This window comes from Nanorana parkeri, unplaced genomic scaffold (assembly GCF_000935625.1).
Source record: "Nanorana parkeri isolate BGI_ZX_2015 unplaced genomic scaffold, ASM93562v1 scaffold1917, whole genome shotgun sequence".
In the NCBI taxonomy this organism is placed as follows: domain Eukaryota; kingdom Metazoa; phylum Chordata; class Amphibia; order Anura; family Dicroglossidae; genus Nanorana; species Nanorana parkeri.
Window position 1 is genome coordinate 149,122 of NW_017308185.1, and position 23,609 is coordinate 172,730.

At 43.0% G+C, this 23,609-nt stretch overlaps 1 protein-coding gene across 1 annotated transcript in view; it reads right to left on the minus strand.

Moving 5' to 3' along the window:
• MEOX1 (mesenchyme homeobox 1) overlaps positions 1–19,625 on the minus strand; it is a 76,966-nt gene extending 57,341 nt beyond the window's left edge. The window contains exon 1 of the mRNA XM_018572049.1: positions 19,139–19,625. Within this exon, the coding sequence (XP_018427551.1) occupies positions 19,139–19,547 (409 nt within the window). The 5' untranslated portion in view covers positions 19,548–19,625. The remainder of the gene's footprint in view (positions 1–19,138) is intronic.
• Between the last annotated feature and the right edge of the window lie 3,984 nt (positions 19,626–23,609).

A 23,609-nucleotide genomic window follows, 5' to 3' on the forward strand; every position in this document is an offset into this window, starting at 1 on the left:
GCTATATAAATCCTGAATGCTAATAATAATAATATTAATAATAATAATAATAATATCATACTGCCTCTATTGCAGTTTTACAGTTCTCACTGGCAGATCTGCAGAGGAATTATGAAAAAGGTTTAGTCCAAAAGTAAAAACGTTTCTTCTGATCTTTCATGAATGAAAAGAAAAAATAATAAAACTGGGAAGGACTGGTACTGCATTCTACCATGTGCCCCTTTGAGCCTGGTTGATAATGACCTGTGTCCACTTCAAATGCTCAGTCAGATCCAGGGAAATAGAGATGTTTGTTTCCCCTGAACCTGATTATCTCCGTCAAGTGTAAAAATTGCCACTTTAGTAAATCAGTCCTTTTGTGTCATTCGTCTCAGTTAGGTATGCTTTATATGTTTGCTGGACTCACTTCAAACAGGTGTTGTTATAATGTGGTTCCCATCTCATTAAACTCTTAGGAAAATGTTGAGTCCTTAGTTTGCTATCACCCCATTCACACTTTAGCACTTGCTTTGTGTTGTGCTACAGAACCTAAAACACTCTTGTATTCATTTACTATGAAAACCAGTAAAATATATACTCAGAATTCCTTTCACTGCCCCTGGGGAGCACTGAAAACCATACATCACATTTGACCTGGGCTACTCGGGATATTAGTGTGAACAAAGCCCACCATGCATCTTGTTATATATCTAATAAATATTGCATTTCTGTGAACAGGTAAACTTTGTAAATATGTTTTAAAGGAATCTAATCAGAGAAAGTGAACTAACCTCTTTTTTAATGTCAGCAGAACACAAGGCACAATAAAATAAAATACCTTTTCAAGACATAGCATGGATATTACATACCCAAGTTTTGTCTATTAGCTTTGCTGCAGCATCATTGCTCCCCATCACACACAGCCAGTATCCCTTTGACAGGTAACAATGCAAAAACAAGTGCTGCCTATCACCCCAGTAATACTCTCCAACTGTGGCCCAACCTAATTTATATTGAGACACAGTGGAATTGTTACGTGTTATCTGCCCTGATACAGCCTTGCCATAGTGGCTGACAGCCCTCTTACCATCTTTTAATTTGTATTCATTTGTATTGTAGCTGTAATGTTTTCCTTATATTGTAAAGCTATACACAAGCTATATACCGTAAATCCTGTATAATAATAATAAAAATAATAATAGTAGCTGATGGCCCTCCCAGTAGAAGGCTCTATCAGGAAGACAGTGGCTTAGTGGTTAGCACTTCGGCCTCTGATTGGGGGTCCACGGTTCATATCCCGGTCAGGATGCTATCTGCATGGAGTTTGCATGTTCTCACTGCACTTACGTAGGTTTGCTCTGGGTATTCTGGTTTCCTCCCACACTCCAAAGACATGCTGGAAGGTTAATTGGCTCCTTTCTAAGTCGGCCCTGTATATATGCATGTGAGATAGGGACCTTAGATCGTAAACTCTTTGAGGGCAGGGACTGATGTAAATGTGTAGCATGTAAAGTGCTGTGTAAATAAATAGCAATAATAAATAAAATAAGACTGGGACCCAATACATTAGTTGTATGAGGTTTCATAGCCTTAAAGTCAAATAATTCTTCCTACCACCCAGCATTGCTTGAACAGTAAAACAGCAACAATGGCCCCCTGGTGTGAAAGGAAAAAACATCAAAAAGGGCACTTCTACTGCTTTGTTCTGCAGTTTTCTAAAACACTTCTATTTAGTAGAAATCCTCAACTGGTATCGATTTTTTCCATGCAGCCTTTTTATCTGCAGTTTTATGTAGTAGAAAATCTTCTACTAGTACTGATTTTATGTGTAGCCTGAGCTTAAATAAAACTTATGAGACAAAGGGGTCTATTCACGAAGCTGCCGAAGGATCTGGCCGTAGCTTCGGCCGATCCTTCGGCTAGCTTCGGCCCCAGGACCCCTTCGGTTCATTAGAACCGAATGGGTGCTGTACGGGCTATTCACAATAGCTCGTACAGCTCCCGATCATGGCCAATCGGCTCAGTCGAGCCGAACGGATATGCATCGGCTCGGCTGAGCCGCGCTGAAAGCCGAAGCTGGCCGGCCGACAGCCTGCTTCTGACAGCTGGGCGGAGCCAGCTGTGATCTTACGGCTGGCTCCGGCCACTTTCAGAGAGATCAGCGTCCCTGGTTACCTGCTAAGCACGAGCGATGTCAGAATAGAAGAAAAAAAAAATTCCCATTGAAAAGCATTGGGACATTACTATTGGCTATTTCAATTTGCAATAGCCAATAGTAAACTAGCATTGTACCTGCCCTCTGCTGCAGTTCCCCATCAGGTCCATCAGCACAGGGTGGGTACAATGCTAGTTTACTATTGGCTATTGCAAATTGAAATAGCCAATAGTAATGTCCCAATGCTTTTCAATGGGAACATTTCTTTTTTTTTCTATTCTGACATTGCTCGTGTCAGAATAAACAAAAAAAAGACACATCAGTGCTTCTCTCCTGAGCAGGCCGGGATGCTCCCAGAGCGCCCGAGAGAGTTTTTTAAATTTATTTTTATTTTTTTACAGCAGCAGAGCCGCCGGACAATAGGAAACTATTGGGCGGAGCTAGCTGTCACTGCTAGCTCCGCACAATCGTTTTCTATTTACTTTTTTTACCTTTTTTAACTCTTTTTCTGTTCTGCTCGGTACCTCTGAGGGACCGTGCAGAACAGCCGAGGCGCATGCCGCTCAGTGGCATTCGGCTATTCACTCACTGCTGTTCAGCATCTTTAAGAATAGCCCGAACAGCAGTGAGTAGCCTCCCAAAAGTAGCCACCCTCCAGAAGAAAGGACAGTGTCAGCACTACGGATGCACCGATATATCGGCCACCGAAACATATCGACATATTTGACAAAATGCCGAAAAGTGCCAATTTCTGCCGCTATAGCGACGCATGCGTTCTTTCTCTCCTCCCCACTGGGCGCTGCTCTGTGTTCCAGCAGGGAAGAAAGAAACTGCCGCAGGCGGCCAAGCGCTGCAGGAGGAGAGCGCTGTGAGCGGCCGGCGTCTCTCCTCCCCGCACCGCTCAGCGTCCTGTGATAGATCAGAGGAGAACGGTGTGTGGGGGCGAAGACAGCTAGCGCTGTCACAGGCTGGCAGCTGTCAGATCGAGCTCTCTTCCCCGCAGCTCTCGCTCAGCCACCTGTGACAGCTGCCAGGAAGGAGAGCGAGGTACAAACACTTAGCAATCAGTGATCGCTGAGTGTTTGTCAATAACTGAGGTCATAGTATCGTTACTATATCCTCAATTATGAATGAATGGGAAATGATTTACATCACCTGCTGTTCATTCATGATTGTGGTTATAGTAAACATACTCTGTCCTCGTGTTATAAATGAACAGGAACACTCAGTATAGAGGATTCCTGTTCATTTATAACTGGGGATACAAAAAAAAAAGATTGTGCTCTCAGTTTCTTTTTCTATTTTAAAAGGGAAATATCAGGGGTCTGTTTAGACCCCTACTATTTTACTGAAGCATCTAAAAGTAAAGTAAAAAATAAAAATATTTAATAAAAATTTTAAAAACATGAAAGTTTGTAAAAAATGAATGAAAATAAAATATTTGAAAACATTTGAAAAAGTTAGAAACATTTTTTTTTAGTTTCAGCCCGACATTTTTTTTTAATTTCGGTATTGTTTTAGTTTTAAATTTTTAATTTCGGTGCACCTCTAGTCATCACCAATTCAGAGATGATTGGAGGATCTGCAGCTGAGTGATGCACAAATAGGCTACATTTTTGTAATTAGTTGAGGTACTTGAATGCTTTTTTAAGATTTAACTTCTGAGTTTAGTGTCACTTTATGCCGGAACACTTAAAATATCCATACACTAATTTGATTTATTTTTATAATTTTTTTTTTATCTAACAGATTCTACCATCTATGCTAAACAGCATGGATGGCCAAATCGCCTGGTACGAGCTATTGTATTCAGCGGCTGCTTAGTACACAGATACTACCTGCGTCTGACTGAATGCAGGCACTGTTCAGACACAACATTTTGGACCGTCTCATTCCACAAAAATCAACTGAAAAAACAACTTTTGTCAAGCAGATAGGTGCAGACAGGGCCACCTACAGCTTGAATTTCAGCATGTTCATCAGGAACTGACCAAATTTTGCTTGGTACATGGCCAGTTTTAGACAAGATACCTACTGGTTATAACCAGAGAAACCACATCTATATGGGAATAAAGAAAATCGAGGTGATGAAGGTAGACATACTGTATACATATCCACCTCTGAAAGTAACAGCAATTCAGAAAACTGTATGTCCTATTACATAGAACTAACTAAATTAAACTACGACATATATCACTTCCTATAGGAAATCCTTATTTTCAGCCATGCAAGTTATTATTGCATCATTGCTGAAAATAACAGTCATGTGGTGTAATGATCATTATTGTTAATGTAGTCTTTCGCCTGGGATCCCTTCTTGCGAGTAGTTGTACGCCAGTCGGAGTCCATCTTGCTAGGAGACACCGCCGGATGGGAGGTTGAATCATGGGCAGGAGGAATCTTCCACTTCTCTAGGAGTGTCAGGCCATGCTCCAAGGAAAACAGCGTGTAGGACTCACCCTCTTTGGACACTGTGAGTTTGGCCGGATAGCTTCACCGGTACATAATCTGGTGGCTGCGCAGCGCTCTGGTGACTGGTACAAGCCGTCTCTGAAACTGCATAGTATGCTGGGATAGATCCGAGTAAAATTGGAGGCGGGAGTAGCTTTCAGGCAGTTTGGAGGGATCCCTCACCAGCTTGAGAAGGTGTTCTTTTACATGAAAAAAGTGCACCCACATCAGCACATCTCTTGGCAGCTTTTCTGATATATTTGGTCGGTTTGGGCAAGCGATGAATGCGGTCTAGGATCATTTCCGTTTTAGGAGTGTCCGGCATGATTTCATGCATGAGACCTTGCGCATACGACATCAGGTCAGCTTGGGCGACCGATTCAGGAATGCCACGCACTTTCACGTTATTTCGGCGAGACCTATCTTCCTGGTCAGCCAGTTTGGCCTTCATCCACTCATAGTCATCCTCCCTGGTGTTGTGGGCACCGACCAGGTCGTTGAATGTAGTGGTGAACTCTCCCAACTTATCCTCTATATGCGACACTCTATCACCCACTTGTTGTAAATCAGACTTGAATTGGGTGATTAAGGACTGCATATCTGTGTTAAATGAGCTTCTTAAGGATATCAGCATGTCCTTAACGGGACATTAAACCCTCAGATTTTTTTAACATAAACCAATACTGTAATGTGTGCCTGACTGTAATCCATGGTTGTTTCCCTTCTCTTTGCTGCTCTTCCTTTTAAATCCTTATGTCTTCTCATGCTAGGGGAGAACTTCCCTTTGCAGCTGAGTGCCTCTTCCTGTAGTGCTAACCTACACACAGACACCATGTATCCATTTCAGAGACAATGCAGTCTGCTGCAAAACAGAAGTTCTGCCCAGCATGAGAACAGATACAGATTTAAAAGGAAGAGCAGCGGGGGGCGCATGTGCGGCGCACTCTATGGCGGACGTGCCCTAGAGTAGCTCTGTACCTCGCCGGCGTCTCAGGGGATTCATAGACCGGCAAAACCCAGCGATACGGAAGAAAACCATCAGCGACAGCAAAGGTACTGACCCGACTGCGCAGCCATGTCCCCCACGGGCACCAAAACCAAAACGAAAAGCCGCAATATCAAAGAAGCCTTGTCGGCTTCTGCAGCCAAGATGGCGCCGATCACCATCCGCTCCAGCACAGGCACAAGAGCTTCCTCCCCACGCTTCCAGCAGTCCGAGGGAGAGGCCAGTTCCCCCTCCCCAACTAGAGAACGTTCAGGCCACAAAGAACTCCATCAGAGATGGGCTGGTGTGATGTGGGGAAGGCCTTGATGGGTGCCAATAGTTCCCTGGTGTCATCTAGAGATGAATTGAGCAGGCTCACCTCCCTCAGGTCATCTCCAGGGGTTGTCATCCGCTGTCTCGTCAGGTCTGGGCTCCCGTCCGCCGGGGTGCTAGGCTGGGACGACCCAGAAGAGGACCCAGAGTCTGCCTGCTTTCCTGTGGAGGCCCAGCCGGGCGTGTGCCCTGTATTTGGGGCCCGCCGCTGTTCTCGTGAGGAGGAGCCGGCACCATCTTGGCCGCGTCTCTGCCCCGATGGGCCGAAGAAGTCCGTCAGCTTCTGCGGTCGTTTACCTCTCCGTTTTTGCGACCGCTTCATCCTCGGGGATATGGGGAAGCAGAGGAGGGTTCCGTCAGGAGCAGGTAAGACCTGGTTTTTGCTTTAAGCCGCCTCGAGGCCCGTCGCTGCACGGAGCTCTAGGCTGAAGAGTTCATGCAGCGCGCCAGCAAGCCACGCCCCCCCCCCCTAATGTAATTTTGTATATACTATATAAGGTAGGGAGGGGACTGAGCTGTTCCTAGAATTCTAAGGTCTTAACTTTGGCACTTTCTAAAGTAGGGGTAGTCAGCCTTGGCACTCCAGCTGTCCCATGAGGCACTGCAAAACAAGGTTCATACAGACATAGGAGAACCTCCACCTGACATGTTTACATTTGGCGCAGGGAACTAAGGTTCCATGTTCCTTAAGGCATAATGGCAGAGTTGGAGAGATGGAGCAGATTTCTCAGCCAATCACAACAGTTTGTTCTAAAAACAGTGCCTGCATAGCTCCCCGTTCCAACTTCCATAGGAACAAGCACACATATTCGACCAATACACAATTGTATGTTTGTAGAAAGATTTTCTATTATAATATATCAGGGGTAGGAAACCTTGGCACTCCAGCTGTGCTTTACCTACAAATCCAAACATACCTCTGCCTCTGGAAACTGTCAGTCTTGCAATGCCTCATGGGACACAACAGCTGGAGGACGGGAGTTACGGGAGTTGCTCACCCCCCTCATAATATATAATCTTCTGTAATAGAATATATACTCACCCAACCACCCCTATTGTCTGTAGGCAGTTTAAGTGCCAGAAATCTACATTAGTAACTGATCTAAAAAATGTTCACTTTACCGCTTGTGCAGATCATAAACATACAGATATAAATTATTTGCCACTTGAAACCACACGATTTTTGTTAACTAAACTAGAGGGCCTTTTAGGGTGAAACTGATATTGTCTTGTGAAAAATATGAACTGACAGTTTAGTCTGTTTATAAAGCTGCACTGAGAACTTTTTTGCTGCTCATTTATTTTGACAAGTGCAAATAATCCAGAAAAAATCATTTTGTAGAAAGATTTTCCTCATCTTACCAGCCATTATTTTCGAATAATAATCTAATATTTGAGAAGGAAGAGAGAGGCAGAGGGAAGTTTTCTGTACAGTCCAGAATTAATTTTTCATCTCTGATTTTTTTTGCTACATTTTGCTATAATTTTGTTTTTGTCTCTTTACTGTTTACTACTCTATTCATAGAACTTTGAAGAGGAAAACCTGCTTGTCAAACGACATGCAATTATTTTCAAACCCTGAGGACCTGATCACACTAGCCTGTCCGCTAAAATGCTCCATTTCAGAGGGTGGTCTAGTGTGTTGTGGCAACTCCTGTACTGTGCGTTGTATCACACTCTGCTGGTGCTGTCACTGTTAACATGTTTTTTAACTTGATGTGTTGTGTACAATGTGTAGGCCCCACACGGCAGCGTGGTGCGCTGTACTGCCATGCAGCGACTTGCGGTGGGATCCACTGTGCTGTGATAGAATGCAGAATGTCTGCACTTTATCAAAACGCAGTGCTCATCACACCTGGGTTATAGTGTTAATGGGACACTTACATGGTTATTCACAAAAGGGTGAAGAGTTTGGAGAAGGCAGGAGAAGTGAACAATCTAGGCCAACATAACTGATTTGGAAAAATCCTCCAATTCGGCACACTATCGAGTTGAGCTATGTTTTCCTAGATTGTTCATTTATCTTGCCTTGTCCAAACTCTTCACCCTTTTGTGAATAACCCTGTTGAAAACAATTGTTCCCATGTGCCTTTGCAGTGACCTGCATTGATCTAGTGTGGTACAATGCAAGCCAAGGCAATCTGTGTGAACGGACCCTTATAAGCAGCCCAATGAATTTCAGTGCCCGGTCACACATATTGCGCTGACCTGCGTTGTACTGCACCGGATCAACACAGGTCACCGCAGGGATACATAAAAAACCATTGTGTGTCCCATTCACACCACAATCTAGCAGGTGCTGCGATAAAAAACAAACCTGTTGCATTTTAGTGCAGCGCACTGAATGCCACCGCAGGTTGCCACACTACAGCGCACAGCACCGCGCTGCCGTGCAGGGACCTAAATGGAGTGTACACATTGTACATTCCACAGAAAGTAAAAAAAAAAAAAAAGAATAAAAAATTTAAACAGTGATAGCTCTGGCAGTGTGTGATTTAACGCATGCTGCCGGAGCTGCCACAACACATGCACCGTTTTAGCAGACAGGCTAGTGTGAACAGGATTTTAGACATAAACCTTCATCCACTCAGCCAGGTAAAACTAGTGAACTTTCAACAAAGTCTGTTTCTACTAAAACAACAGATATGGAAAAACCAAGTAAGAAAGGAGGGGCTTTCACAGTACCAAGGCAGCACCAATCCAAACAATTAAAATCATACATATTTATTAAATCATATTAAAATAGCGTGCAAATAATCATAAAAAAAGTATCTTCATGTGCAAACTGACAAAGAACAAAAAGAAAGAAAAACAAAACACCCCCTTCGGAACCAACAAGTTTTGGCAATGTTTTAGCCATGTGTCCGTACGACGTCAGTGGTCGATGTGGTCATGGTGGTAGACTTGGGCTGTGGTACTATTAAGTAGGCCTATACTGACCCTAAATACATATCATATAGGATGGTCAATAAAAAAGTAAAGCCTCCATGTCTGTAATTTGAGATCTATTAGAGTCGCTGTGAATGTTCATGGACCATGGTATAGAGGTGTCCTTATCCCACCAATGTATGCTTTTCTTTTTCAGATTGAGTGATTAGAACCATAGATCTGTGGCTAAAACAACGAGCTGTAACTGAATTTCTAGTAAAAGCGGGTTGTGCACAAGGAAATCCATAATCGGCTAAATAATTTTTAAGGGGACGTTGTATGGGACATTAGCAATGTGAGGTGTTGGATGAAGACGTTTCAAAAAGGAGAAACCAAAATTCCACCACAGCGTCCCCATAAACATTATTTAGCAGATTATGGATTTCCTTAGGTGCACAACCCTCTTGGCCAGAAATTCGATTACAGTTCGTGTTTTAGCCACAGATCCATGGTTCCAATTAGGGATGTTCAGATACCAGTGCCAATACTTGGCATTTTCACGAGAACTACCAGGGTTGCAGAGGTTGCAGCTGGGACCTAGCTCTGGCGCTCCACCACTGTCCTGAAATCATTAGTTTGTATTGTTTTGGAAAAACTGTCACATGACAATAAACAAAAATGTATCAGTACTTGTATCTGAAAGTACTTGGACAAGTATCAGTACTTGTACTTTAAAAAAAAGGTATCGGTGCATTCCTTATATATTTTTTTTTTTTTTAAATCATACATTAAAACAGAGATGTACACATCCCAGGAGCTCTGTATGTTCCTTAAAAATGACAGCTGCCTCCTAAATTTTTAATTTTTCTCTAGTCTAGACTTGGAGCTGGAAAAGAACCTGTACTTGTACCAAGTACGTACTTGGTATCTGAACACCCCTAGTTCTAATCACTCAATCTGAAAAAGAAAAACATCCATTACTGGGGTAAGGACACCGCTATAATATGGTCCATGAACATTCACAGTCACTCTAATAGATCTCAAATTAAAGACAAAAAACAAAAAACATATCCTTGCAGTGGGGCTACCCCACACTACAAGGGTTAAGTGATCATTTTGTCTAGGGGGCTCATATAAAGCAGATTTACTCACCTGATCCTCAGTCCCGCCGGCTCCATCCGGGCTTCAAGACTGCTCCCTGCAGCCTCTTCTCCTCTGGGCTCTGGCCATTGCTGACATCATCACATCTTATGCAGCTCTATTGACCTGCATTAATCATGAGGATGCCGAGGGACATTCCATAGCTGGAGCAGAGGAGGAGGGAGGTGAGGTGCAGGGCAGCGGATCAGGAAACTAAATCACCTTTATTTGAGCCCCCTAGACAAAACAAGCAACTAACTTTTGCAGTGCCGTAGGTAGCCCCTCTGCAAGGGTACATTTTTTTTTGCCAGAGTTCTTCTTTAACCTGCTTGGTAAACATAATTTCAAAGGACACTTTGCTGCTGAAACAATATATCTAAGCTAGTCACACCAAAAACAGTGTTGTAGGAGACTTGAATGCGAGCAAGTAAATCCAATCCTACCCTGGGTCATTTTTATTTTAATAACAACATACTATGAAGCAAGGTAAACTATATAAAACAAAGTGCCACACTAACACTGGTAGACACAGTGAATGAAAAGACACAAACTGAGGGAAACACAGATAATAAAAGCAAAAGAGGAAGTATTTTCCCCAACTTAATGTCATCTAGGTCCTCTTTTTCTTAGACTCAATAATTTACTAAAGTGTAAAAGCTGAAATGCAGTGAAGGGGATCTGAGTTGACTTTAAACATTCAGCCCTGGAAAGAAAAGTTCAGTTTTTTAATATTTTCTTGCACATAGCTGAGTGTCTGAATTGCATGCAGTTTCCCTTAAAGTGTGTTTTCACTTTTGCAGCCAAATTCGGAGAACGTACTTTATTTTTGTTCTCATTCGCGTAGCATAACTTAGTAGCATAATAATTTAAATATTTTAAAATTGCTGCTTGCATTTTAAAGGGTTTGTTAATTGCTTAAAAATCCTACCTAGCTTCTCCTTATGTAACTTTAAGTAGGGAGCTGTAGAAAGTTAGGTTTACTAAGATTATCCCTGTCTGTACTGTGCTGACAGATCTCCCTATCAGTTGTAAACTAGTTTTGAACACTGTCTGTCCTAACAAAGGGTTTAAGAAGCATTGTATGTTAATGAGAGGAAGCTCAGTCTGTCGCTCAGTTTGGCCCTCTACTTTCAGTTTCAAACTGCTCAGAGTAGTCTGGAATCTGCCCAAAGACCTTCACCAAAGAAATATCTAAACGGTTAAAGTGACATTAAAGGCTAATACACCCCACATTAGAGTAAGGACTTACCTTAAATCATGCCCCTTAATCCGATCATCTTCTTTAGTGTAGTTTTCAGATGTCCCTCCAGCGCTGGTGCGGGTCTCTGATCCAGCGCTGACTCCTCTGTCCTCCTCTTCTCTGACGTCCCACGCAGTCTGTGCGGGTGCACGCTACTCCATAGACTTACTGTGTGTCTCCCCTCATCTCTCGGTCGAACATCTGAACTGCGCATGAGCCCGCCCCAAGATCCTTTGCGGCTGGCCGAGACTCTTCAGATATTCGGACGGGAGCGCGCGGCGAAGACGCAGGTAAGTCTAAACCTGTTTGAAAATGTTTTTTTTTTTTACGTTTTTGCATATATCTATAGTAGATATATGCAAAAACACGCTGGAGGTTTAATAACCCTTTAAATATATTTGTATAGGTTTTGTTATAATTTAAAGAAAAGTAAGTGAAACCTATAAAAAGAAGATGACATATATTTACCTTTCTGGTGGCCCATGTGTTACAACTCCACAATATGCTGTTCTCTGGCCCTTACAAGTATCTGACACTTCCCTGACACTTCCTTGTATGTCGAATTCTTGCTCCCCCGCTGCATTTTGTAGTTTCTCTCCTCTGCTCATACATCTTGTAGTGATATACGGCTGGTGGAAAGAACCATATCATGCTCTACAGTATAACAGGCGCTGACATATGTTTTCCATTGTCACTGGTTCACTATAAGTAATAAGTAGGAATATGAATTGTGAAGAATGAAGACATACCTAGTAAGAATGGGCTGAAAACTTTTCCCAGAATGCAGCATGTATGGAAACTTCTTGTGGCATCTCTACCAGCATAAAGCAGTGTTAACTTATACTTGCCTAGGTCAGAGATGTAATACTTACTATAGATTGCCCTAACAGCTCTTACACACTGACACTTAGGGGTCTATTCACTAAGCTGCCGTAGGCAGCCGGGTGACTAACCGACCCGAAGCGAAGTGAGCCAAACGATGTTCGGCTATTCACTTCAGGCTGGTACGGCTGGTTCCAGCCGTATATCGTCTGAAATCAGCCGTACATCGGGTGGCTTCGGCTGGCCGAACATGCTCAGCCTGTTCGGGCCGACCTGAAGTGCAGAAGGAGTTTGACTCAGCCGATCCAACATCAGGATCGGCTAAGCCGAACCTCCGGCAGGCTACTCGCTGCTGTTCGGCCTATTCTCATAGATGCCGAACAGCAGTAAGTGAATAGCCGAATGCCGCCGAGCAGAACAGAAAAACAGTTTAAAAAGTAGTAAAAAATAAAATAGAAAACGATTGGGCTGAGCTAGCAGTGACAGCTAGCTCCGCCCAACTGTTTTCTATTGGCCGGACGGGTCTGCTCCCGTCAGAATAAAATAAAAAAATAAAATAAAAATCACTATAGGAATGCATAGCTAGATTCCTATTGGCTATTTCACTTTGCAATAGCCAATAGCAAACTAGCTATTGCAAATTGAAATACCCGCCCTCTGCTGCTGTCAATCACCAGAGGGGGACCTGATGGAGAACTGCAGGTCCACCTCTGCTGGTTGACAGCAGCAGTGGGCGGGTGCAATAGCTAGTTTGCTATTGCAAATTGAAATAGCCAATAGGAATCTAGCTATGCATTCCTATGGTGATTTTTTTTTTAAATTATTATTCTGATGCAGCCAACGGCTCCAATGTCAGAAGGAAGAAAAAAAAAACGAACAGGGAAACGTTTACTCTGCTCGATCGAGCAGAGTGAACCTTTCTGGGAGAAAGTGTTTCTCTCCCGGGCTGCCGGGAGTCGTATTAGACTCCCAGAGCGTACGGAAGAGTAATGACAGATAGCGTTCCTGGTTACCAAGTAACCAGGAACGCCATCTGTCATTACACCCTGAGAACATGGAGAGGCCGCTCTCAGTGTGTAATGTCTGCGTCCCTGGTTAGCTGGTGATCTCTCTGAAAGTGGCCGGAGCCAGCCGTGAGATGACGGCTGGCTCCGCCCAGCTGTCAGAAGCAGGCTGTCGGCCAGCCAATGGCCGGCCATTGGGCCAGCTTCGGCTTTCACCGTGGCTCAGTTGAGCCGAAGCATATGCCTTCGGCTCGACTGAGCCGCTCGGCCAACTTCGGGAGCTTTACGGGCTATAGTGAACTGAACCGAAGGGGTCCGGGGGCCGAAGGTAGCCGAAGGATCAGCCGAAGCTACGGCTAGATTCTTCAGCAGCTTAGTGAATAGACCCCTTAATTATATAATAAAAATATTAGTATTTCACGTGTCTTACAGTAGCAGACAAAACTCATCACCCTCCATGCCATTGCCTCTTTCTATTTGCTGCCTATTCAAGCGCTCACCTACTGTCCTGACACTAGTCAACTTTTACCAAAGACATGAAAGTCTATATTTTGAATATTTTGGGAAACATTGGGGGATGTGATGGGTGTTATGAATTGTGGGATTGGGGGTTTCAAATGTTTTGTACACTGTGTTTTGACATTTTTTATAAAACATTTCAGACGATGCAGTGTGATACCGCTCACAAACTATACTATTAAATTGTTTTGCCACTGGCCAATTTGTATTAAGTTAAAAGCTTACAAAGCTTTTTCCAAGTTCAAATGAATAAGACTGGAGTGCTTCTGTTGTATTTGGACCAAGCTAATTGTAAAAAAATCAATTACACATCCAAAATACATGATGTTAGAATAAGGTGTCGCTGACGCTGCTCCCGGTTTCCTAACACCACATGCAGCTTAAAGGTATCCCCCAAGCATGTATTTGAAAAGGTGCTTCTGTGCTTTTCTTATGTTGTATTCAAATTTATATTAGAGGAACCTTGTCCCCGCTGTGCGATATATAAAACACATTTTTTTTGCTTTGTTTAATGTCCCCCCATGGCAGTGCCCAGATCCCCATTCCCTTTTTTTTACAATAGCTGGCCTATCAGCCTTAAAAATGGCCAGAATTTAGTACCAAGATTCACCCCCACAGACTTCAATAGGAACCCTATTGAAATCCCTGGGGGTGAGTTGGATGTGCAGCAGATTTCAAGCAGGATTTGATGAACCCACTGCAAACTGAACCCAAGCAGATTAGATTATCCCTACTTCTAAACTTCCCCCTCTACAGAAAAAATCTCTATGTCTGGATTGATTAGTATCTGCTTGAAAAGCGCAAAACACAAAAACCATACATTTGAATGTACACTGTGCACAAAAACATGCATCGCACAAAAAAGTACATGTGTGATATTCTGGGCGACTTCCGCGCGTTCCAGCTATAGTAGTAGCCGCAAACATGAGGAAACCACACGTATGTTAAAATGTGTGCGCTGAAATTAAAATGCGATGTGTGAATGGAGCCTCACTTGTGTTATGAATCTTAGAGAAACTATTTCTATTAGAGACGTATGTTAGGTCCACAGCTTCTTTGTGCTGCCTACATTTAAAAATAGCACTTAGGCTAGGTTCACACCTGGGCGATTTATCGCACAGATTGGGTCGCGCAATATTGCGCAAAACACAGATTCAGAAGTCAATGGAGTCTGTTCACACCTTTGCGGTTTGTCGTGCCAAATTCCAAATTCACCAAATGCCAAATTCATGAGACCCATCTGTATATTCTATTCCCAATACTGCATCACTGACAACTACACTTCAATTACATAGGGGTCTATTCACTAAGCTGCTGTAGGCAGCCGAGTGAACGACCGACCTGAAGCGAACGTTGTTCGGCTATTCACTTTGGGCTGGTACGGCTGATTCCAGCCATATATCGGCTGAAATCAGCCGTACATCGGGTGGCTTTGCGTGAGGCTAGATCCTTCTGCTGCTTCGTGAATAGACCCCATAGTAGATGTAATATATATCACTATGTATACTATAAATGTATAAAAGTCCATCATAAATAAATCTTCTATTACTATTTTCAGTTTAGTAACACATAATTTGTTAACCTTGATGATTATGAATAATGCAATTTATATTACACTGAACATGTGCCATATTTATATCACAAAATTAATTATTCTCTTCACAAATATCCAAAAGATGATAAATTGTATCGATTTAGGGACTGCAAATTTTAGCAGCTACAAAAGACAGCTGTATAAAAAATATTTCACTTTTTGTTAACAAATAGCGGATTTCATTATTTTTATTGTAAAAAAGACAAGTTCAAAAAGTCAAAAACGTATCCTACTACCTTATAATGAGGTATCTGCAGACAGTTAGAAAATGTGGTGTGATTTGTGTTACTTTTGTGAATAGTTGTCTGATGATAACCAAAATGTTTACTGACACACAAGAGAGTTCTGAATGCACATTAATAAAAGTGCATGCTATAATAATCATTTATGTCTGCGACTATGTATTATCAGGACATTACTTTCCATGATCACTTTTCAGGCAATCAATCATTACAATAGGGAATGTATACCGGATAATTTTCTGTACACAGAATCAAGGAAAAGTAACTACGGCCCATTCGGGAAAACAGAATATATTGCTACAACTATCTGTGATGTGACTCATCTGGAGCATCAGTGCCATAAATATGTGACCAATAGTCACCCACCAGCTTTACCAAATGCCACTACTACTACTTGCCATATGTCTGATTTGTAGAACCTTCATACTGTGGGCAATCATTCAAAAAGTCATGTGACTACAAGGCCAGCTAGGCACAGGCGTCTATTCATATCAGAATACCATGCCAGCTAGACCATAAGGAACTACATGTTTCTGCCAAAGTCGGGAAAGAAATAACAGATTCCCTTTTCAGAAAGTCCATTTTCTTCTAAAGTAACTTATTTGATCTTAAAGCCACTCCGTCACTAGCTACAAAGTTTTGAAACAGACCAACATTTAAGGAAAAGGGTTAACACTTATCAGTCCAACTGCCTGGACTGCCCATCATCCCTTTCTCTGACACATTTCTTGAATAGGAATGAACTTGGTCTAAACCTGAGCTCATCCAACCCGGATGTTAGGTGTCAGTGTATGCCCAATCAGCTGTGCCCAGAACATCCCATGCCCCTGTAAATAAAAGGGCAGGATACTGGTGACATCATTGACCTTATAAGGCCACATGGCCATATTTGATCAATTGTGCAGGTGACCCAGTCAGGTTAATCTCATTGACCAAATATGGCCATTTGGCCATACAAGGTCAATTATGTCACCAGTATACTACTCCTATGTGTGTGACACCTTCTGGGTTCGAATTAGTTCAGGTTTGGACCAAACTCTAGGTCTGGGGTGGACAACTCCCCAGATAGCAAGGACACAACCTCGTGGCAGGGTTAAATTGTAATTCTTTCTAACTTGCTGCACACATTCCTTGCAAGTCTACAACTTGCAGAACACTTGCAGCACAAGTTCTAGTTGACACTTTTTGAATTTGTAGCAAAGTTGCTTGGCAAGTCTACAGCAAGAGTCCTGCAGATCTTAGCAAGAGCTCTGCAAGTGTACACCACTTTTGCAAAGCATGTTGATCTGGAGACTTGCAATGCAGACTTGCTGCAATTGTGCTACAAAATTGTGAAGCTTGGCAAGTCTGCAATAGTTTAGCAAGTAATTTTCAAACTTGCAGCTCAATTGCTTGATATCTGGGTCTGGCCCTCCAGCTGTGCTTTAACTACAAATCCCAACATGCCTCTGGGAATCATGCCTGTAACTATCAGTCTTACGATGCCTCATGGGACTTGTAGTTCAACAACAGCTGGAGGGTAGGAGTTGCCCACCCCTGTTCTATTCTGATGCAGAACTTTCTACTTTGATTTTATGCAGCTGAACGAAGTGCACGATTGCTGAGCACAACGAAGCTGCATGCAGGGACCCATAATATACAATAGTGCTACGTGCACAGACACACAGTATGCTATAGTGCTGCGTGCAAAGGACCCACAAAATGCAATAGTGCTGACCAGACCCACAATATACAATAGTGCTGCGTGCATGGACCCACAAGTTGCAATAGTGCTGTGCGCACAGACCCACAATATGCAACAGTGCTGCGTGCACGGACCCACAATATGCAACAGTGCTACGTGCACAGACCCACAATATGCAACAGTGTTGAGTGCACGGACCCATAATATACAATAGTGCTGTGCTCAGACCCATAAAAAATACACTGTATGCATCTAAACGAAGCATTTTTTATGCTCGTGTAAACGCAGGAGAGTGATCTGAAAAGCATAACATTTGCCACTATTTGCCCAATAATTTCTGCTACATTTAAACTCACAGTGTGCAGCATCTATGAGCTGCGACTATGTTGGACGAGGCTGCCTAACATATATGGTGAATGAGGCCCTGAAAGTTAAGGCTTCCCAGATCACTTGTTCCTGCGTTTAAAAATTCCCCCTCATTCATACCTGAGCGTTTTGTCACACATTTCCTGAAGCACAACACTCAACATGAAGAGCCCTATTAGTATATGAGCTTTTTCCACGCCTGTTTTTGGCTTCCATAGTCCTCAATACTTGAAGAAATGCTTATAACATGCGTTTTCCTCACAGTTTATTGCATATCCTCCTCTCTCCTACTTCTACTGACTAGCTTTCAGTTGGCTGAAACAAAAATGCTCAAGCCTGAAAAACGCACCAAAAAAGCTTCAAAATCGCCCAGAAACGCTCACTCTCAAGTATGAATGGGGGCAGTTTAGTTGTTTACACACCTTCAGAGTTCCTAATTTGACCCTGAATGCACCAATTTCTATTTTTTCTAAACACAGGTAAACGTCCAGTCTGAAGGATCCAAGGCACATCATTACCCGCATTTATAAATGAGCTCTATGCCTCTATTCACACTTGTGTACCTGCATTTTCATGTGTTTATTAATTGGTGTTTTTTTATGTTTTTTGCATTTTTGCTTTGGCCAACAAATGTGCTAAAATACACAAAAATGCATATTACATGCTTTCTTAATGCTTTCCTATTGAAGTATATGAGAAGAAAAGAAGATCCTGGACCATTTTCCAAGTCACATGACAGCGCAATGCCTAAACATAACAACATGTTTATAACAATAATTACATTAAAGTATTTTGTAAACATAACAATAAAAAGGAAATGATATAGAAAATAATGGGATTCCTCCTTTTATGCATTGACGTACGCTCACTGAAGCTCTTCAAATCACACAGATGTGAACGGGAATTCATATAAATGCAGGTTGGACACTCCCAATGTAAATGGGCCCCCTCAGTTGTGGGCAAATTCAGCCCTCCAGCTGTGATTTAACTACAAATCCCAACATGCCTCTACCTCTGGCAGTCATGCCTGTAACTGACAGTCTTGCAATGCCTCATGGGACTTGTAGTTTCACAACAGCTGGAGGGCCGGAGTTGTCCACCCCTGCCACAGAAAAGGGATCCCCTGGGTTGTGCATGCTGAGGCACTTCAAATTGCACAGGTGAAGTGCCTATAAAAGCAGGTTGGACACCATAAAAGATAATGGGATCCCTCTTGTCATGCAGCGGCTGAGTTGCTTCAAATCGCACAAGTGAAACACCTATGAATGCACGTTGGCGCTGCCACTGTGAATGGACCCCATCGGAAAATATGGCATCCCTCTTGTAATGCGACCTCTGAGGCGCCTCAAATCGCACAGGTGAAACACCTGTAAATGCAGGTTGCACACTACTGAGGTGAATGGACCCCATAAAAAAATAATAGGATCCCTCTTGTCATACTGGGCTGAGGCGCTTCAAATCGCACAGGTGAAACACCTGTAAACGTAGGTTGAGCGCTGCCAATGTGAATGGACCCCCTAGAAAATAATAGGATCCCTCTGGTCATATGGGGCTGAGGTGCTTCAAATCGCACAGGTGAAACACCTGTAAACGTAGGTTGGGCGCTGTCAATGTGAATAGACCCCCTAGAAATTAATAGGATCCCTCTTGTCATGAGACGCTTTAAATTGCACAGGTGAAACACCTGTAAATGCAGGTTGGACACTGCCGGAGTGAATGAGCCCCCATATAATACAGACACGTCATATCCACTCACCTGTGCTCTCCTTTTTCCTCTTGGAAGCCTTTTTGCCCGGGCCCCCCGTCCCCCCATACTCTTCACTGGGGCAACCCGAGCCGTCCAGCAGGTTGGGGCTGCTGCTGTCCATGTCCCCGGAGCTGAGCTCGGGGTTGAGTCTCCTCCTGGCCTCTGTGGCAGACAAGTGCCAGTCCGAGTGATGGAAGGGGTGCTCGGGGTATAGGCGCTCCTCCCGGGGAAAGCTATGCGGGGCTGTTGCCAAGCACGAAGCAGAGAAGTCCGGATAGGAGTTGTAGTCGGGCTTCTGAGGGAAGAAGGGGGGGACTTGTTGATAGGGGTGCAGAGAAGAGCTGACATCCCCCTGGGGGTTCCTCATACGGCCCCATAGTGGGGCGCTTCTCATACAGCTGCTGGCTGACGGATCCATGGGGGTCACCTTATTGGAGAGAAGTTGGTGCCGATGTCCTCTCAGCTCATTGACATGATCGAGCCTGGAAACAATGCACGGCTGTCCATACACGGTTTAAATAGTACCCCGGGAGAGGGTGACAAGTCTGTGAAATGTGAGAGAGGGGAGGGGGGCTGAACACATCGCGTCCCTCCAACCAAAGCACAGCAGCCCGCCATTCATCATCAGTAACCTTAGAGCCGCGTCTAATGGCATCTGCAGATGCAGGAGTGTTGTCTGTACAACACATTGGACACACAACACACCGGCCTTTTATCTGTCCTGCGAAGAGTTTATTGAGCCCATAACTAAATTCTTTCACTTTTAGAGGGAACAAAGTCACTTTGAGATCGCCGTGGAATATTTGCAGTGTTCTGGACATGGTAAAGTACAACTATCTATTGGTCTACAGATCCCAATAAAGGGAATCGACTTACACTAAGTATAAGGGAAGGAAAACTGTGTTTTTAAAGTTACACTAAATTCAGGAGTTAAATCTTTAAAATGTATTCAAGCACACTAGCTTTTATCATAAACATACCTTATTTGTGTATGATTTAGCTGTAGATTTTCAAATCATCTCTGCATTTATGCTGACACTGTACTTCCTTCTGGAGGGTGGCTACTTTTGTTCCCCAGGGTCCCTGTGCACTGTAGAGTAGCCACCGCTCAAAGCTCGCTCATGTGATGGACTACAATCTAAATACAAATGAACTAACTAAATAGGAGATTGTAGTCCATCATGAGAGTGAGCTTGGAGCGGTGGCTACTTTACAACACACAGGGACCATGGGGAACAAATATAACCACCCTCCAGAAGGGAGGACAGTTTCAGTATGAAATCAGAGATAATTTGAGTGATACACTCAAAAGGTCCACTTTTGTTAATAGTTTTGGTACTTGAATGTATTTTTAAAATTTAACTCCTACGTTTAGTGCCACTATAAGGAGGAGGGCAAAAACACACAAAAAAGTGGGATTCCCCCTTCACATTAGAGTCCTCCTTAACATTGTCAAGCTCTCTTTCAAAACAGGGTACCCCTCTTTTAAATCAGGAGCCACCTTCACATCAGAGTCATGACTTTGTGTGAAGATTTCAAGGGAGCCAGAAGACACACCAGGGTGCAACAGCACCCTGGTTGAGAAAGACTGGGTTAAAGTCTTATATAGGTTTAGGTGTATCAGGAAAGGCAGTTCTACCTACCTGATTCTTGCTCCCCCAGCAGTCAACACAATCCTTATCTTCCCCTACACTTCAGCTTGTGGATTGTCCATTGCCGTCCTCATGTATAATGTAGATCTAAGGGCCCAGCATTGTATGCGATGATCAGCGGGCTTCTGACCGCCAAACCGCACTGGGGAGGAGGCCGAGGGTGCCAGTCTTGGATCCCACAGGAGCGGAAATCAGGTAAGTAAAAGTCCTTTACACAATACCCCTAGACCTATTTGAGCATTTAAAGATCTGCAGTGTGGGCTACCCCCACACTGCAAGGGTTAATTGGTCCTTTTGGTCTAGAGGACGGAATAAAGATGATACGCTCACCAAATCCTCAATCTTGCGGCAGTGACCGCTCACCTCTCTCCCCCTCCACTACAACTAGGGTATGTCCCTCGGCATCCTCGTGTCTAGAAACTGTAGGGACCGGTCAAGCAGTCGGGTGGGATTGAGGATCAGGTTAGTAAATCTGCTTTATTTGAGCTCCCTAGACAAAATCAGAACTTAATCCTTGTATTGTGGGGTAGCCCCACTGCAAGGGTACTTTTAAAAAAACCTTGAGTTCTTCTTCAAAATGTATTTCCACTTTTGCAGACACATTGGGATAACACCTATATTATATTTGTTACACGTTCTCATTTACATAGCATACAAGTATTTAAACATTGCTGCTTACCTTTTACTTGCTTAAAACTCCTACCTCGCTTTCCTATTCCATATATATTTAAGGAGGGGGATGTGGAGTTATGTTTATCATAAGTAACCCTGTCTGTACTGGGCTGGCAGAACTCAGGGCTTGGGTGGTACATTGTATGTTAAAAAATATCACTCAATCTTTCCCCTAAGTGCACATTGACATCTATTCTATACACTTCTGCCTGTAGTGTCCTATGTATCAGCCTGCTCCAAAGAAACAACTAGAAACTATAAGAAACTAGAAACATATGGTGGGGCAGGCGGGGGGTTCTCAAATCTGACTGCAAAAGATCGAAAATACCTTTTAATATGAAAGGGATGATTCACTGTTGTAATAATTTTCACTCTTGGAAAATTAAATCAGTGTATGTGTCAAGCAACCAGTTATCCGAATGATCATTTCCCCCCTATAGGCATATGGCTATTTGAAGAGAATATAAAGGGAGCGAGTGGCAATGATGAAACAGTATCTAATCATGGGCAGTCCTACAGATTACAAATATCAATCAATCCAAAACTTATATTTAGTTTTGATTGAGGAAGAAGAAATTATCCAAATACAAAAAGGTTTTTTTTTTTTTATTTCATTTAAAAAAAAATAGGCCCTCAAGGCTCTCAAGTAGCAAGATCTCTGTGCTTCATTTCCCCGGTGTGCTTCAGCCATCGTGATTGATATTACTCTCCCTATTGGAGTTTTACTTTGGATTGTATTATGGAATAGGCCGCAGGAGGAATGGAAACAACCAAAGGTGAGCAGGAACACACAAAACTCCACACAGAACGAGCAGGTAAAATGGGGATATCTCACTGCTGGAATTCCCAAGATCTATACAAAACGTTTGGTCACTGAGATCATTACATTCTACCTATAACTGATGTTGTTGGATGAACTGTACCATTAAAGGAGAACTATGAGGTGAGTGCTTCTCACCTCATAGTTCTAGCCGACCTGTGACAATGAGACTGATGGACTTGCGGCCAAAAAGCCATACCTCTGACATTGAAACAAGGCTAAGAGACTCAACTCTGTGTGAATACATAGGATATTGGGGTGCAGAAAAATGTCAGTAGGTGCTCTGGAATGATGAGTCAAAATGTGAAATATTTGGCTGTAGCTGGAGGAAGTCACCAAGGGCTGGAGAGTAGTACAATAATAAATATTTGCAGGCAACAGTGAAACATGGTGGAGGTTTCTTGCAAGTCTTTGGCTGCATTTCCACCAATGGAGTTGGAGATTTGGTCAGGATCAATGGTGTCCTCAATGCCGAGAAATACAAGCAGTTGCTTATCTATCATGCCATACCATCAGGAAGGCCCCAAATTTATTCTGCAGCAAGACAGGGACCCCAAACATACAGCCATGCATACATGTCATTAAGAACTATCTTCAGTGTAAAGAAGAACAAAGAGTCCTGGAAGGGATGGTTTGGCCCCCACATGGCCCTGATCTCAACTTCATCGAGTATGTCTGGGATTACATGCAGAGACAGAAGGACTTGAGGCAGCCTACATCCACAGAAGATCTGTGGTTAGTTCTCCAAGACATTTGGAACAACCTACCTGCCGTGTTCCTTCAGAAACTGTGTGCAAGTGTACCTAGAAGAATTGGTGCTGTTTTGAAGACAAAGGGTGATCACACCAAATATTGATTTGATTTGGATTTCTCTTCTGTTCATTTACTTTCCATTTTGTTAATTGATAAAAATAAACTAATAACACTTGCCTAAAACGTTTGCGCACACACACACATAAATTTACATTTTAGATGCCAGTATTCATTCTTGTTTCTTTAACCAGTTGACATCCGGGGTGTTAAACCCCCTTCCCATCCAGGCCATTTTTCAGTATTCAGCGCTGCGGTACTTTGACTGACATTTATTCCGTCATGCAGCGCTGTACTGAAATGAATTTTATACCCTTTTTTGGGGACACATAGAGCTTTATTTTGGTGGTATTTATTCACCACTGGGGTTTTTATTTTTGAATATATTAAGGAAAAATTACAGAAATTTAAAAAAAAAACAGTTTCCCCTATAATAAATTCTAAAACATTTATTATTACCCAATTTTTTGGTAAAATATAAAAGACGGGGTCACGTCGGGTAAAGAGACACCAAACATGTCAAGCC